General features: G+C 39.1%; 2 protein-coding genes across 10 annotated transcripts in view; one reads left to right on the top strand and one right to left on the bottom strand.

Annotated features, from left to right (window-relative positions):
* Positions 1 to 6,085, top strand: part of dhx30 (DEAH (Asp-Glu-Ala-His) box helicase 30) — a 78,120-nt gene extending 72,035 nt beyond the window's left edge. The window contains exon 19 of the mRNA XM_073049505.1: positions 5,531 to 6,085. Coding sequence (XP_072905606.1) covers positions 5,531 to 5,757 — 227 coding nt within the window. The 3' untranslated portion in view covers positions 5,758 to 6,085. The remainder of the gene's footprint in view (positions 1 to 5,530) is intronic.
* A 7,169-nt stretch (positions 6,086 to 13,254) lies between these two features.
* The window catches only part of LOC140729553 (uncharacterized), a 281,549-nt gene continuing 276,882 nt past the window's right edge, over positions 13,255 to 17,921 (bottom strand). For 8 of the 9 annotated variants that reach the window (XM_073049421.1, XM_073049432.1, XM_073049452.1 and 5 more), the window contains one exon: positions 13,255 to 15,147. In XM_073049421.1, the coding sequence (XP_072905522.1) occupies positions 14,941 to 15,147 (207 nt within the window). In that variant the 3' untranslated portion in view covers positions 13,255 to 14,940. Of the gene's footprint in view, positions 15,148 to 16,766; positions 16,933 to 17,921 lie in introns of all 9 variants that reach the window. The other variant, XM_073049443.1, reaches the window with a different exon arrangement.

The raw sequence follows: 17,921 nt of genomic DNA, 5'->3' as shown, positions 1-17,921 counted from the left end.
CAAATTCTCTACACAGAGGGTTGTGGAGGGTATATCACTGGAGGTATTTAAAGAAAATTTAGAGCTATGGTGGGACTGGCACAAAAGGATTTGAGTCGGTGCAGATCAGCTCTAATCACAGTGAATGGCAAGACAGGCTGACACTTATGCTGCTACTGATCTTGTGTTCCTTGATAAGAGCTTTCTATATTGTAGACCTAATGTCTGGCCTGGAGCAAAGATATAGCATCCTCTATACTGTGAAGATACAATGACTTTCATATTTTAGACATATTGACTGATTTTGGGTTTGGAATGGCTCTATTTTTATTTTGCAACATGGATACGTACCTAGCATAATCAACATATATTGTCTATTCTAACAGTTCACAAGAAGATGGCATTGATCTGCTGATCTGAATTCTCAGTGCATTTGAATAGAGTACCACTATATGTTTTATGAAAGGATTGTGAGGACAAGATTTATTTACATTTGGAAAGGAAAGCAGTTTGCACACCACTGTTTCCAAGAAAACAGCGGGTTTTTTAGAGGGAGAGAGAGTTCAAAAGAAGCAAGTGGGGGCAGTCGGCCATTTTATGCATCATGGCTCCTGAGGAGCCATCAGATTGCCTTAGAGGGAGAGAGTTTAAAAGTAGTGAGTGCAGGCATTTGGCAAGGGTCAATAAAAAGAAATTAGGTTTAAGCAGAATGGGGAGTTGAGGCTTGGGTTGATCAAGGCTTCAGCGAGTGGAGGCATAGGCAGATTTCTTTCTTGTTATTTATTCTTTATTTCTTATTGCACATTTACAGCAGTGGGGATGCCAGGCAGGATAGTGGAATGCTCCTGTAATGGGATGTGGGAAGGTAGGCGGACCTCCAGTGACTCTGATAACAACAAGTGCTGCAGCTTCTAACAGGCTGTGCTAAGGAGTTGGAGCTGGATCTGGATAAACTCCAAATCATTTGGGAATCTGAGGAGTTGATAAACATGACATACACGGACATAGTTACAACCAAGGTGACTGCCGGGGGAAAGGGGATAGGCAGCCAGTGTGGCCTTTCCCCTCAACATCAGATATACTGTGGGGGGGGGGGGGGGGGCAGAGAAGAGAATGACCTTGCAAAGAAAAACCACAGTAGAAAGGTCTCTGGCACTGATTCTAGATGTATGGCTCAATGTAAGGGGGAAGAAGAGGCAAGATGTGATAGAGGATTCAAATGGGTGGGAGAACAGAAAGGAAGTTCGGGGAACAAGATTCCTGGATAGTACGTTGCCTCTCAAGTGCCAGAGTCAGAGACATCTCAAATTCAGTCCACAGCGTTCTTAAGTGGGAGAATGAGCAGCCAGAGGTTGTAGTCCATGTCGTTACCAATGATGTAGGTAGGAGGGGTGATGAGTCCCTTCAGAGGGAGTACATGGAGTTAAGTGCTAAGTTAAAGGACAGGATATCCAGGGTTGTGATCTCAGGATTGCTACCCATGCCAGGTGCAAGTGAGACCAGAAACAGTAACATCATATATGTGGCTAAGGAGATCATGCGGGGAGCTGGGGCTTTAGATTTTTGGATCACTGGGCTTTTCTAGGGAATGTGAGGCCTGTACAGAAGGAACAGTTTGCACCTGAACTTGAGGGGTACTAATATCCTAGTGGGAAGGTTTGCTAGTACTGTGTGGGGGGGGGGGGGGTGAGTTAAAACTAGAGTTGTAAGGGGATGGGAACCAGAGGGCCTGGAAAAACAGTAGAGCAGTTGTGGAGGAAAATGTTGTTAAACCTCTATACAAAGTCACAAGTCAAAAGGGAGAGATCTTAAATGGATGTTTTACATCTGTATTTAATGAAGAGATGGACACACAGTCTATAGATATGAGGGAGTACAACAGTGAGGTTATGGACCATATACAGATTACGAGGTGTTTGCTCTCTTGAGAAAATGAGGGTGGATAAATCCTTATTGCTTGTCAAAATTTTCTCTCAAGACCCTGTGGGAAAATCGTGCAGAAATTGCAGGGGCCTTAACAGATATATTCAAAACAATCTTAGCCACAGGTGAGGTGTCAGAAGATTGGAGGATAGCTACTGTTGTTCAGTTGTTTAAGAAAGGCTCTAAGAATAAGCCAGTGAACATGACATCAGTAGTGGTTAAGTTATTGTAAGGTATTCCAAGGGACCATTTACAGTGGCATGCAAAAGTTTGGGCACCCCTGGTCAAAATTTGTTATTGTGAATAGCTAAGCGAGTAAAAAATGACCTGATTTCCAAAAGGCATAAAGTTAAAGATGACACATTTCTGTAATATTTTAAGCAAGATTACTTTTTTATTTCCATCTTTTACAGTTTCAAAATAACAGGAAAAGGGCCCAAAGCAAAAGTTTGGGTACCCTGCATGGTCAGTACTTAGTAACACCTCCTTTGGCATGTATCACTGCTTGTAAACACTTTCTGTAGCCAGCAAAGAGTCTTTCAATTGTAGTTTGGGGATTTTCGCCTATGCTTCCTTGCAAAAGGCTTCTAGTTCTGTGAGATTCTTGGGGTGTCGTGCACGCACTGCACTTATGAGGTCTATCCACAGATTTTTGATGATGTTTAGGTTGAGGGACTATGAGGCCCATGGCAAAGCCTTCAGCTTACGCCTCTTGAGGTATCCATTGTGGATTTTGAGGTGTGTTTAGGACCATTATCCTGTTGTAGAAGCCATCCTCTTTTCATCTTCAGCTTTTTTGCAGACAGTGTGATGTTTGCTTCCAGAATTTGCTGGTATTTAATTGAATTCATTCTTCCCTCTACCAGTGAAATGTTCCCAGTGCCACTGGCTGCAACACAAGCCCAAAGCATGATCGATCCACCCCCATGCTTAACAGTTGGAGAGATGTTCTTTTCATGAAATTCTGCACCCTTTTTTCTCCAAACATACCTTTGCTCATTACAGCCAGAAAATTTTATTTTAACTTCTTCAGTCCATAGGGCTTGTTTCCAAAATGAATCAACTGGTTTAAATGTTCCTTTGCAAACTTCTGACGCTGAATTTTGTGATGAGAATGCAGGAAAGGTTTTCTTCTGATGACTTTTCCATGAAGGTCGTATTCGTGCAGGTGTTGCTGCACAGTAGAACAGTGCACCACCACTCCAGAGTCTGCTAAATCTTTCTGAAGGTCTTTTGCAGTCGAACGAAGGTTTTGATTTGCCTCTCTTGGAAAGTTTTCTTGGTCTTCCAGACCTCAATTTGACCTCCACCATTCCTGTTAACTGCCATTTCTTACTTACATTACGAACTGAGGAAACGGCTACCTGAAAACACTTTGCTATGTTCTTATAGCCTTCTCCTGCTTTGTGGGCATCATTTATTTTAATTTTCAGAGTGCTAGTCAGCTGCTTAGAGGAGCCCATGGCTGCTGATTGTTGGGACAAGGTTTGAGGAGTCAGGGTACTTATAAAGCTTTGAAATTTGCATCATCTGGCCTTTCCTAACGGTGACTGTGAACAAGCCATAGTCCTAACAAGCTAACTAAGTTCTGAGACCTCGGTAAAAGTTATCCGAGAGCTCAAATCTCTTGGGGTGCCCAATCTTTTGCATGGTGTTTTCCTTTTTTTCACTCAAATTGTACAAAACAAAAATAATACGCTAATCTTGCTTAAAATGTTGGAAAGAATGTTTCATCTTTAACTTTGACTTTTGGAGATCAGTTCATCTTCTACTCACCTAACTATTCACAGTAACAGATTTTGACCAGGGGTGCCCAAACTTTTGCATGCCACTGTACATCCCAAAGAGGAAATAGTGATCTAAAGGCAAGATGACACAATCATGCCTAACAAGAGAAGTCAAAGCCAACATAAAAACCAAAGAGAGGGCATATAATAGAGCAAAGACAAGTGGGAATTCAGAAGGTGGGGAGCTTTTAAAAAAACAAAAGGTCATTAAGAAGGTAAAGCTGGAATACGAAAGTAAATGAGCCAATAATATTAACGAGGATACCAAAAGTTTCTTCAGATACATAAAATGTAAAAGAGAGGCGAGAGTGGATATCAGACCACTGGAAAATGATGCTGGAGTGATGGTAATGGCATCATTCAATTATTTATCTCCATGGTTGGAGACTTTCACTGGCAATGTTCCATGGTTGATGACATGAGAAGCACCCCAAATGACTGTTCTTCACGTGCAAGCCAAAAGAATCATATGGGGTAAGTCTCATGTCATCGACCGTGGAACATTGTCAGTAAAAGTCTCCAGCAATGGAGATAAGTAACTGGCAGTTATTGGTATTCTGCTTTAATACATTACTTACAGTTAAAAGAAAAAGTTTGTGAACCCTTTGCAATGGGATATAAACCATCTAGAAAAATGTCAAATGGAATTTAATGCAGGTAAGTGTGAGGTGTTGCAGTTTGGAAGGACCAACCAGGGTAGGTCTTACACGCTGAAGGTGGGGCACTGAGGAGGGTGCTAGAAGGATCTGGGAATACGGATCCATAATTCCCTGAAGGTGGCATCACTGGTAGCTGGGGTTTATTGGCCTTCGTAAATCAAAGTATTGGAGTACAGGAGATGGGATGTTATGTTGAAATTGTATAAGACATTGGTAAAACCTAATTTGGGGTACTGTGTCCAGTTTTGGTCAGATACCTGTAGGAAATGTAGGTCTTTTGTAAAAGCGATGTGGCGTAAAGCAAACATTTATAAAGCGGGGGGACAACTGTATACAAAATTGTAAGTGGTATATATAGTGTCAATAGCTGAAACTACAACTAGAAGTTATGGGTTAAGGGCAACTTCTTCACTTGGTGGTGAGTGTGGAACGAGTTGCCAGTGCAAGTGGTGGATAAGGGGTTGATTTCAACATTTAAGAGAAATTTGTATAGGTACATGGTTGGGAGGGGTATGGAGGGCTGTGGTCTGAGTGCAGGTCAATGTGACTAGGTAGATTAATAGCTTGGCACAGACTAGATGGGCTGAAGGACCTGGTACTTGTTAGCATGGTTTTCTGTGGGGATTCAGGTCTCGGATTTGATAGAGATTTTTGAAAAGGTCCAACATGGTAGGCTGGTCTGAAAGCTTAGAACGGATGGGATCTGGGGTGAGATAGCTAAATAGATACAAAAATCAGCTTGATAGCTGAGAGGGTTATTCATCCTGCTTGTCATATACAGTTACAAGTTTGTGAACCAGTTTTGGTTGTCTGGTTTTCTGCATTAATTACTCATAAAATGTGGTCTGATCATCTTGCCAATAATTTGGATGAAAATGATGAAGGAGCTTATGAGGTGGAGTGAACAGCACAGTGGAAAGAGAAATCTGGGATCTTTTAAGAAACAGTTTCAAACTGCATCTGCTACTACTTAGTTGTATGATTAAAATGGCCTCTGAGTTACTGATCTTGGTTTGATAGAGGGACTAAATTCAGTTGATAAATTTGCTGAACACACATTTTAAGAGATTACTGGCAAAAGCAGCCCACTGTCTTAAGTTTGGATAATGTAACTCTGAAGTATTTACTAAGTAAAGGCCTCAGGCTCTGCATCTCTTAAATTTATCCTTAATCCTTTTTCAGAGGACGGTAACTCCGTGCTGCTCACCTTGGCTGACTCAAGTCTCCTCCGGCTCGAGCTGGACTCTGATGCTGCACAGCTGCTATACAGATTCCGCACAGCAGTACACAACATGATAGAAACCTGCTTGCGCCACGAACTGCCAGAACTTCCTTCCAACTTGCGTATAGAGCATGATGTGGTGTTGTCATTACTCGTGGAACTCTTGAACTGCTGGCCATCAGAGTGAATGGTTCACTTGGAAAATGGGAGGTTGACAGGCATCTGAGCATATATTATTCTGTATCAGAACTGCTCTGTGCACTGTACAAAAAATAGCTGCTGTGTTTAATTTTGTGGTAGCTCAAAAATGCACTCACATCTTCAACATTTCTTTGACGTAATGGACTGAACAGTCAATGATTTCATAATTTATAGCTGTTGTACAGAATAAATTATACATAAAACTAATCAGAAAATTTTCTGAAGGATCATGAAAATTAGGAGAATGCTTTTGTACAGGCAGTAGTAGTGCCTGATTGCCATGATTTACGTTTATTTAAATATTCTGTAGTCAACATTTGTACTTGTCATTATTTTTGCCCCGCTCCACCTTTATTTCTAAGTTTGTAGCCTCTTGCTCTCTTCACAACTAGCTGATCTTTTTCATCAACAAATTTAACAACCAGAATTGATTTGAAGGCAAAGGTTTATGAATTAAAAACTGAGGACCCAGCATCACTCACTGGGACACATCACACGAACTACAGAAGAGAAATAGATTTGTACTCCAATGTTCTCCCCATAGCAGTATGATACCTATGAAAGGGCAAACATATTTTCCACATTAACCTTTGTACAGCATCTTATAAAATGCCTTAGTGGATCCATCCTTTATGCACAGCACATTACTTTAAAAGTAACTCCAATGAACAGGTCAAATATCACTTTACTTTCCTAAAACCATGTTGATAATCTTCATTTACTCATCAACTTGAATAAAAGTTAATATTTTCTCCAAAGATGTTAAGCAAGTTCACCACTAGTTCCCATCTCATTTATACATCATTCTTTTTACTTGGGCACCAGAAGAGAAATGGATCTAGACATTTTTCTTTCTATGCATTTGAAATATTTTCTTAAATTCAATCCTTCCATTTCACCTTCTCCCAAGACAAGAACATGAAGAGCTGAACTGATAAAAAAAATCTTTGCAACATACAAAAGCATAACTATGCATAGAGACAGTCAAGGATCTGGTATTAGGATTGGTTTCCAGAAGTTTTATAGAACATTGTATTTGAAGACAGCCAGGGGGTTTTTAGGCTAGGTCAGCAGATGGACTAAAAGCACATTTACCACCAACAAGATGAGGAAATTAAGTAATGGATAAAAGATCAAGGGTGGAAACAAAAATAAAGTTAACCAACACCAGAAGTGCTCCATTTTCATGCTAACAACCCAGGTGAACATATGGTGTAATCATTTATTCAAAAGCAAAATACTGTTAATCTTAGGAAGGCCCTTAGACTCATTAATGTCCCATAGCAGCATTCCCAATAGCCCTGTTCCCCTTTTCCTTTTGTCTCTGTACCAATGCAAACTGTTTGTTCACACAACTGCACATAAATTCCTCTTGATTCTTTCAGCCAATAACCTCCACTTAAATTGTCTACTGTAAATTAGCTCTAACAACAAACCTGAGACATTGGGGGAAATCGATATGGTCACGGGTAGAACACGTAAGCTCTGCAGATAGCACCCAGATCCCTGAAGCTGAGATACAAAAGCACTAGCTGTTGCAAAACCCAGACTAGAAATCTGAAACACTGAATGCTTTCAGGTCTGCGTCTGTCAGGACGCAGTGTAGACCAGCAGTTGGATCAATATAAACGTGAGTATTTGGCAGAACGACACTCTGCTGCAGACTGATTATTTCACCTTGACCTGTGATGAAATGTTTGTGACCTAACCGGCAGACTCGGCGAACAATGCTGTAAACTAGCAGCCAACCCAAGCTATCAATCTCTCATCAGGAAATACTCCTTGTCATGGCAGAAAGTCAACTTTTTGTTGAAATCCATTCATTGTTATCAGTTCTGTCATTATTCTGACATGTTAGCCAATTTTCTCATATACTGCCAAATGTAATTGTTTTTCCCTTGAGCATCAAGAAGGGAAATCACCACACCAAGCCCATGGGGCAACAGCACTCCAAAACAGTGAAAACACAAAATGCATACAAAGCTAACATCAACATTTAAGCTTTATTTCAAACCTTTACTTGTACAATAAGGACCAAACAATGAGAATTGAATTTTGCCACAAATATGTTGCTTATTAGCAGCCAAACAGCAAAGCGAGGAGAAAATTTCCAGAATATTAAATGTGTGCAAGGACGATAGCAGCGGAAATACTGTACCATTTTCACCCAGGTACTCACTGCTGCAGCCAGTTACTGTTTTTACAATCCATTTATAGATTCCAAAAAAGCCACAAAAATCAACTTGTGTTCCTTGGTATTCAGTAACAGCTTACTTTTTCCAAAAAGTCTCGCTTCTCATCTCAAAATGTAAAAATGACAAATTTTTTGGGGGAAAGAATAGTGCCTCAAACTTATGTTCTGTGACCTTAGTGGACGGATACTTAAAGCTTCAAACTATTTCAAAGAGAAATGATAATTTAATGAAAAATAGCCCCCAATGAATTTTAAAAGGGTTCTAGCAAAATGAACTGTAATTTCAAAGCCATTAAAGCCTTCCCCCACTTAAAAAAATTGGTAGGGAAAATTTATGTAAGACTTCTTTAAAGAATAAAAGTGATTAGCATAAACTGCTAGACAAGTTTGCCTACTGACTGCTGGTTCTAAATGCACCTCAGGGGAGAGGAAATTTTTGAGAAGCAAGGGAAAAGCAAAAAGGAAGAAAAGAGACCGAGAAGATAAAAGTGGAAGGGACAGTCAAAGAGGAGGCAGGGAAGGAATATTTGGGTTGTAATTCCCCTACACTATTCTCTGAATCTTTCTCACCTTTTATTTCTAAAAAGTGCAAATTTCTGCCAAATTCACTTGTATCGCTGGTTGGAGGCAAAGCACTACCATTGTGTAGTGCATGAGGTGGACACAAATCCGTTGGCAAAAGTGAGAAAATACTAATCTTCATACTCCTGTGCCACAGGCAATAATTTATTTAAACCACTGCTTCAACAAAAGTCTTCATTCTATAGTGGAGGTCATGATGTGAGACTCCCACCTTAAAATAGCAGAATCAGCTTTTGACTGGAGGCTGAAGGTCAAAAATACAGGATTTCCCCCCTTCTGTTACTTCAGTAAAGCTGTAAGTCATCCAGTCTCACTGCAGGCACGAACATTTTCTTTCATTCTGGGGATGAGGAAAGGGAAACAACTGTGATGGAGGGTATGTTGGTCCTGGTATGGACTACAGTGTTTTCTTTATACAACAGAATCTACATCATTATACATCAAGCACAATGTCTGTCAAACACACGGCCTCTCTGGAATCAGACGCTGGTCATATTGGTTCCACAACCCCAGATGGACCTGGTGCAGAGTGCAAACCATCAGTTAATTCAATAAGTTATTGCTTTTTTCCCCTCCAAAGGTTGTCAGCTATAATTTCATACAGGATTACTTTTTAATCTAAATAGTACATGCAGGTTTTTAAAGTTTAGTATTTCAATATTTAAAAGGATCAATTCACCAGTAAGTTCATTTTAGAGAGTACCAGTCCTGGTGAGACAAAAATCACACTGGTCAGTAACAAGAATATTTTTTGGAGTGGAAAGGGTGAGATGAGGATGTTATGGATCACATCAAACATCACTTTTGGAACCAGATGCATGTACAATGATTACTGGAACCGCAGAACAAAAAAAGACTTGTAGTTATAGTGCCTCTGTATCCCTTTCAAAAGTTTCTGAAATTATTTACAATCAAGAAAAAGTCATCACTGTTGTGGGAACTGTACCCAGATGGCTGCTACATCAACTTGCCATAAAACAGCTATACAGTAATGAGCACTTAATTGATTATCAATACATTTAAAGGTCACATTCTTTTTTAATTCTGTTTGCAGTTACCATCCAACAAATACATCAGCTCCTGTCCCTCCGTAGATATCTATCCAAGACCCTATAAAGATTAATTTTCTGTTTGTCAAGACCAGCCTTCAACCGTAGAAGGTAAAGCCTTAAACTTCCTTCATTAAACATGCATTAGGTACACACAAGGCTGAGGTTGAACAGAACCCAAGACTAGTTTCACTAATCCTCCACACCTCACCGTGAACTAGAAGAGCCAAGACCAATTGTGCAGTCCCTAGTGCTGCCCCGACTGCCTTCATTGTGCAGACCCAAAACCAAATCCATAATCCCCATTCCAATAGTTCTCCATTCCTCTCCAGACAGTTCTAACAAGTATTAATAGCAGATTTTAAAAGCAACTGAGATTCAGATGATGTCAAGTGTAGAATTCCCAACTCCTGACAAAGACCAATTCACATTGCATACAAAGGTAAGAAAACAACAAAAAACAATCACAGCAGCACAAACATTAAAAATCTGTCCAACAAGTACACATGCACATAACATCTGAAACTGTTGCACCTAGGAGGGGGTACAATACTTTACAAATGGATGCATAACATTTTAAGAGTGTTTTTTCAATACAATTGTAAACTTGAAGTAATCTCTCTGGGACTGTTGGGACCAGACCAATCCCAAGCGTTTTACTGAAATCAACAGATCAGTTCTGTGCAAATGTAATTTTTTGTACTGAAATTAATCAATCAAACATGTAAACGTATTTTTTTCTCTGGTAGGAAGGTTGAAGGGAAAAGCGAGCAGATCAGACACCAATTAAAATAAAGTCACTTCAAGAAGTCAACAAAACTCTATAAATGTCATTAATACCTTTCAGTTTCAAATCTGATTTCACTTACATCTGGGTATTAGTGCAGATATTAAAACAATGATATTATAACAGGTCATCTAGAACTACTCTGAATTAAGTATAAACAGCAATAGAATGCTATATATTTTAAAATGCTTGAGTGATTCTAAATAGTGTTTGAAACATTAAGTATGGGTCTGAATGCAATTGCAATCATAAGCTAACAAGAGGCAATTGTGATACCAGGCAAACTGGTAGAGAGGCAGTAAATCCCTTTGAAAATTTAGATGAGGGATAATGAGCAATGAGGGTTGAACTTGTTCTTTTCTGAGCAACTTTAAAACAATGTCTGTCAAATTTTGTTGGATAAAGTACATTAGTCTATCACTAAACAATCTACTGGTATGTGAAATCCAGATGCATCTCTACAATTCATCTTTAACCTCTTACCCCTGGAATTTCCAAAGACAAGACATCCATCTGTGCACCTCACATGTAAAGAAGGGAAAAGGTGAATGCCATGCTTCTACACACGTCTAGGCCTCACTCCATATTTACTAGAGCTTGAGTAAATTAAAAACATTCCCTCCTCTGAGTAGCTCTCCACAGTTAAGGAAAACACTCAGTGATCGTGTAAACAATTTAAAAATTCCTCAGAAATGAACAACATTACAGACAGACAACTCTGGAGTTGTCCCAGAACCCAGCCTTTTTAGACTATCCCTTTTACTTGATTCTCTGCACAAAACTACAGCCCTACCCTACAATAGTGAAACCAATCTCAACAATTTAACTTGAATCTGAGCTGTCCCTTTGGAGACCAATTACCAAACTTACCAATTATACCGTAGTACACATGTACATGATTGCACTATACAGTTATAGCATGTGCATGACTTTTCATTTTAGTATTTAGATTTAAAAACCACACAGAAGCAACATAGGCACAGGCTCTACTCACGTATCTTCCATAGCTATTGTCTTGACAGAAAAACTATAAAGGTCTCATACGAGTTTGCTCTTTCCTACACAATGGTGCATCAAGTCTAACTGCTTTCCTATCCTTGCCCCTTCATAAAACTCTGCACAAACATCACTTCTACATACAGCTGCTATCCTGCTTACCAACCACTAAAAACAATTTTACAAATCCTAGCTGACTCCAACTCAGTCCCTCATCCCTTGTAGAACAACTTTTAAGGCTATGCTCCATCTGACACAACCTTTAAAATATTGCTTAGAAAAGTGTTAATAGTATTGTTTTTAAATCACTACTCATTATACAATAGTCAGTACTTCATCACCAAAGATTAAACTTGAAGAAATCTATAAGTTAAACAATTTACAGTTCTTTTAAAAATCAAACAAACACTGAGGCAGAAACAGAAGCTGCAAAGATTGTAGGATATATGTCTGGTTTATTCACTAACAGGACTTGTTCTTAATGCAAAAAACATATAGACAATGGCTATGTGCCATGTCCAAATGTGACCATTCCCTTCCTAAGTTCTCCTTCAAACTGGATACAAGCAACCGCCAAGCTGCAGAGATGATTGCACTCTTGTTCCAAAGAGGACTTTAGTTGAATTACAGGGTGTGCGTGTGAGTGGGGAAGGCAGGGGAGGGGTGGAGGTCAGGAAGGCATACTTTTCTTAACATTAATGTACTGCAGGAATCAATGCCCGGACCCTTACTGTTTGTTGTCTATAGCAACATTCTGGATGTGAACGTAGGAGGTACAAATTTTAAGTTTGAAGATGATGCTGGTGTTCATTATGAGGAAGATGATATTGATCAGTTAGGAACATGGGAAGAGCCATGTCTTACTTTGATATATGTGAGATGATATATTTTGTAAGCACTAATAAGGGTAGGGTCAGCACAATGGATTTATAGAGGTATTGATTTATAGAGTTATACCTTGGTGTGCAGGTCCAATTAATCCCTCAAAATGGCAGCACAGGAGTTATGAACATTAAAGAAGCATATGGGACCGTGTTTATTAGTTGGGGCATGGTAAACAAGAACATGGAGATTATGGTACAACTTTGTAAAAGTGATTGGCTATAGCTGGAGTACCACACTACAGGAAGGACATGACTGCATTGGAGAGTGTGCAGAGGACAGTCACTAGGATGTTGTCTGGGCAGGTGCATGTCAATGTTGAGAGAATAGATAAACTGGATTTGTTTTTCTTGGAGTTCAGGGATGAAGGCGGAGACTTACAACATCTAAGACAAGCACTCAAATCTCCAACGCATAGAGACTATGGCCAAATACAGAAAAATGGGATTAGTATAGATGGGTACTTGATAGTTAACATGGATATGGTCTGCTTAAGGGCCTGGCAAGTCTTATAAGGAGCTGCTCTAGGTCAATTCAAAAATAAGACTTGTGAACATCTTATAAAAGGTGCTTACAACAGAACAACAAACACCTATTGCAACAATAACTGCTTGGATTGAGGAATAAATTTACACATTTTGAAAGAGGAATGTAGCATTTAAAATATTACTATTAATCTGCCTGAGGGGGTGGTGAAGACAGACACTCAGTTACCATTCAAATAGTATTTAGATAAGTACAGGCTGAGTGCTGACAAAGGGGATTCAAATTGGTAAATGCTTGATGGCTAGTATGGATATGGTGGGGTGGGGGGGGGGGGGGAAGGATGCAGATCCACACTGTATGATTTTTATTTATTTGGAGCACAGACACTTTAGCCATGCATCCACGCAAAATATCAAAAAGAAACATTTCTACTTTACACAACTAAGGACCCTTGTTCCTCTGTATAAGATTTAAGATTTCTTTTTGAAAGATTTAAAGACTGTAACATTTCTTGTATATGTGGCATTCAAATGAAGGATGAGAAGGGGTCATTTTTCTTTGGGGAAGAGGAGCAGAGGAAAGAGTTCAGGTAGGAAGAAGGGGAAAACAAACAATAATGTTGAACAGAGGAAAGTAAATAAAAGTTTCAATGACCAATCTTCATAGATGCTGAATGACCTGAATTTTTCCAGAAATTTGTAGTTCACTTCACTTCTTGTTTCACTGAATTTAAGTTGCTGTTTCACTTCAAAAGAGGCAAAATGCAGAATAGGGAAAGATGCATCAATACCGAGAGACCTTGGTGAACTTGCAGCAATCAGTCAGAATGTCTAGATATGGCTCCTGGACTGGAAGAGATCTCTCTGAAGGGTGCACAGTGGAAGGGAAAGATTTGACAAATTGAGGTTAACCCTATCTGCCTTCCTTTAGACTAATAACGACTGTCTAGGAGCATCCTTTTTAAAATATTTCCATTTGGCCTCCAAGCATCCAACTAGCTACTGACAACATCTGTACTTCCGCACAGCTCTCAGAAGTAATTCATTTGATTTAATCCTACTGGCTTTTCATTTCAGATATAGTATCCAGTTCAATAACAGATCTCCACTGAAATTCCAGCTTCAACACTGAAACAATTTCTTGAGCTGGAAGCAAGAATTAAAGGCAGATGGGTAAAGAAAAAGAAATGAGCCTAATTGTATAGCTCGTTCTGAGTTAGCACAGGTATACTGGGACAAATAGCTTTCTTCTACAACTCTGTGAACTCCAGACTAAGTTGCATCAGAGTGCATTAACTGAAACTGACAGAAAATAAAAAGCTAAAAGAAAATTATCTCAGGGAAGGTAAGTGACTCTTTATAAAATATTTTGGGCAACAAACCTTTAAGGTTTGAAGGTTGCTCACCACCATTCATCAAGAAACATTATACTTTAAAATAATCTATTTTTATGTTCCTCTTTTAACTCACTTCCCCCAGTTATCCATTCCAAATGTGCAAATTCAATTTGTTTTATCAATATTTTTTGACATTGATATATTTACAGGAAAAAAGAGGCAAATAGTGAAAGAATATACCATCATGGTAATCTTTAGCAGAAATTTGTTGTTCAGAGTCTCCCAAGCAATTAGACTCAAGGAGAAGAGTAAAATCCCTTTAAAAAATTATTATAGCTATCATCAGTGCAAGGGCAGTTCAAGGATGTTTCCCCAATTCAGGAGAAAAATGGGAAAGGCAAAAAGTTGAGGAAAATAGTTTTATAAATATTAAGTATTCCCTTCATTTACTTGTGCTATCTGAGAATGTTGGGGCAAGATTCATCTTCCCCTAGTGTATGCTATTATGCGGTGCTTTTAAATTGCTTATATCCATCTACCTTATCTGTCAAACTTTGTGATCAGATGATCCAATATACTCTTCCAACCAGTTTACAATATAGTATTGCTAGAGTGGTTGTTCCATTCAAATTTCAAGCCCACCTTATTCCAGAAGAATGGAAAGTCAGTAAGAATGTAGGTGGCAGAGGTAACAAGAATTTATATGTGGATTTTTATGAAGATAATAAAGATGCAAAATGGCTCCCCAGACCTAAAATAACTCGAGGAACAAGTCCTTTTTAAAGCACAAATCCTGTTAATGATGCTAAACCTCTTTGTTAAATGTAGTTTGAAACAAACATGAAGAAAGTATAAATTCACAAGCTCTGCTGTGCTAGAGTGGCAGACACATATCCAGCAGGAATAGCAAGCTGTGGAGATCCAAGGGAGCTGAGGCTTTCAGTTAGTGATGTGCTGCAGAGAGGAGAGGTGTTGTCTGAAACTGGGGATTTGTACACAATGTCTGCTCCGTGGTCTGTCCTGGCCTTGGCGTTCTCACGGAACTTCAGCTTGTGAGACTCAATCTGCAGAAGAGAAAAACAAGATAAAATTTTCTCTACAGAGTCCATAGCACTCTCATTCTGGTGGCTTTGTAAATACATTGTAAACCCCAGTACAGAACATATTCACAAGGAAATTCCTGTGTTGTACCTTTCTTGAATAATACATTAGCTGTTACAGAGTACACATTCTGTACACGTGGCCTGGAACATAAAGTGCATGTGAATGGGCAGAGGAAAGAAAAGAGTAATCACTCAGGAACCTCAGCTGGAAAGTTTATGAATATAGCTATCAACAAGATCAGGATTTACTCTGATGTCACCTGCAATCAAACTGGTGACTGAAACCTGCTGCCAAGACTCACTTTCATTCAAGTGATTCTTCAAGTGCCAATGATCATCCAGATTATTTGACTTTCATAACTGAGATTAATGTTCCCTTGCACAATGACAGCAAATATACATTGTCCAGCACCATGAAACAGCAGGAGGATGTCTTCCTCAAATTCTCCCTTTTGGTGAGATGGGCATTGAAGAGAGGGGACAGTGGGCCACATCCCTCAGCACACCACACATTGAAAAATAGCAGTTCTTAGTTTATACAGTTCTAGGCCAGTCAGATTATTATACTGACAATATCAGGTAATAAGCAGCTCTGCACATAACCAGGTTTTAAGGTGAAAAATAGGGTACATAAAACCAGACTGTTAAATATTCCAAAAGTGAGTGGGTGTTTTGGCACTAAGCATGTCTTTGAGACAATAAGAATGGAGGTTTTTGATAGTGTCTAAGTGCACACATCAAAGAGATAATATATATTATCTCTATCAAATGGTACAATATAATTAGATACTTCTAATTAACCTTAATTCAAATAAAAGTCCCCCATTTCTAAGTTACCTGATGTCTATTTTACTTCGCTTGATGCTATTTATTAATGTCCCATTGGATAGGAATAGCATGGGTTAGATTCAATAAAGGTTCCTTTCCTTTCACTCAATGATGGGTAAATCCTGAGTTAGTTCCTGAGTAAAACCTCCTCCACACTGCATTAAGCACTTCCAGGACTATTACAGCATGGATTAGATACTGACTAAAGCCCATTTGCACCATTGAATGGTACACTCCTCCATAGATGTACAAAAGGTTAGAAACAAAATGAAGTTCCTTTGTACTTTTCAAGCAATCACACACTTCAGAATGTGAACACAAAAGATTATGCACAGAGTACAGCTCTTTTTACACTGTTCAATTGAGCTTTTGGGTCAGTTAAACCACAGATTAGAAACAATGAAAGTTCACATGGTTTTATTTGGTTTGATACATTGATAAGGAACTTTCTCTGCAGAGTCCTAACAACTTTCTACAGCTCCAATTCCCATTATATCTTCATGCACTATATGAAGAGCCTATAATTTTACAATTATAACAGGGGCAATATTGTTTTGTGAGTCTATATCCATTGAGAAGCTGACAGAGCATCCAAAGTACAGAGAAAAATTTCATATCCTTTTTTTGGGTTTGATTTCAATACAATTCCAGAACGAAAGGCAAAGAGCAAGTTTACACTAACACCTAGTTCCCAACTGTTCAACATTCTTTCACAACACTACACAGCCCTTGCAGGCCAAACTTTCACTTACATGTCTCTTGCATTTGTAACTCTTGGTTGTGAGTTTCGTCAGACCCGGCAGTTGGGTCCACCCCTACTCCATTTTGCTGTGTCTCACTCTCAGCTTCTCCTGTCAGATCCCTATTTTCTGGAGTCTGACTGACTGCTGCTGTTTCTGATTCCTCTTCACCCTCATTCTAAAAATAAAATCATGGGGTGGGGGTACAATGGTGTATTATTATAGGAGGGCATGAAATGAAATGCAAAATGCAGACAACATTTTTTTTAAAAACCTTTAAAAAATCAAATGCACTGATGGACTGAAATCAAAGCTGTGAGTTATTCTTCTAGGGCCATTCAGGGGTACTGAGGCTAAATGGATTGTCCCTAGCTGCTGAAACGTGGTCCATTGCACCCATGTATTCCAAAAAATACTAGAACCAACTGGTGAAAGTGGGGAGGAAGAATGAATTCATAAAGCACCTTTATGATCTCAGGAACTCCCACTGAGCTTCAAGCCCATGGTTTGATTGTCACTGCTCTAGTACAGCAAAATTTTGATGCCAGTTTGTACAGAAAAACCTTATGAGAATAGGACAAGTGATCAGGTGCTCTTATAAAAGACTTTGGATTAATGCTAGCCAAGAACACTACAGAATTTCCTACATTATTAAAAAAAACATGGAATCTTTCAAAGATTAACACCTAAATGAATAACTGTACCTCAGCACTGCCTGGATTCTCAATTTGGCTAATGTGCTCAGTGTGGATCATGTAAGGTTTGATTAAGACAAATCTATCGAATCTTGAAAGGACTGAATAGATGTGGAGAGGATGTTTCCAATCATGGGAGAGTTTAGGACAACAGGATACAGACTCCAAATAAAAGAACATCCCTGTAGAAATAACTTTAACCAGAGGGATGACTGTGGAGGCCAAGCTGCTGGATAAATTTAAAGCAGAGGTTGATAGGTTCTTGATTAATAATGCTGTCAAGGGAAATTGGAAGAAGGCAGGAGAAAGGAAATAATAAATCAGTCATGAATGAATGGCAAGGCAGACTTGATGGGCTGAATGAACTAATGCTGTTTCTATGTTCTATGGTCTGGATTTGTGGGCCTGGAGTCACGAAGGACAGTGTAAACATTATAAGGAGCAAAAAAAAGTATGAAGTGTTGTCACTAAG

The sequence above is a fragment of the Hemitrygon akajei genome, chromosome 1, assembly GCF_048418815.1.
Source record: "Hemitrygon akajei chromosome 1, sHemAka1.3, whole genome shotgun sequence".
Classification (NCBI taxonomy): Eukaryota; Metazoa; Chordata; class Chondrichthyes; order Myliobatiformes; family Dasyatidae; genus Hemitrygon; species Hemitrygon akajei.
Note: the sequence above shows the minus strand (reverse complement) of the source record. Positions and strands in the feature narration are given on the sequence as shown.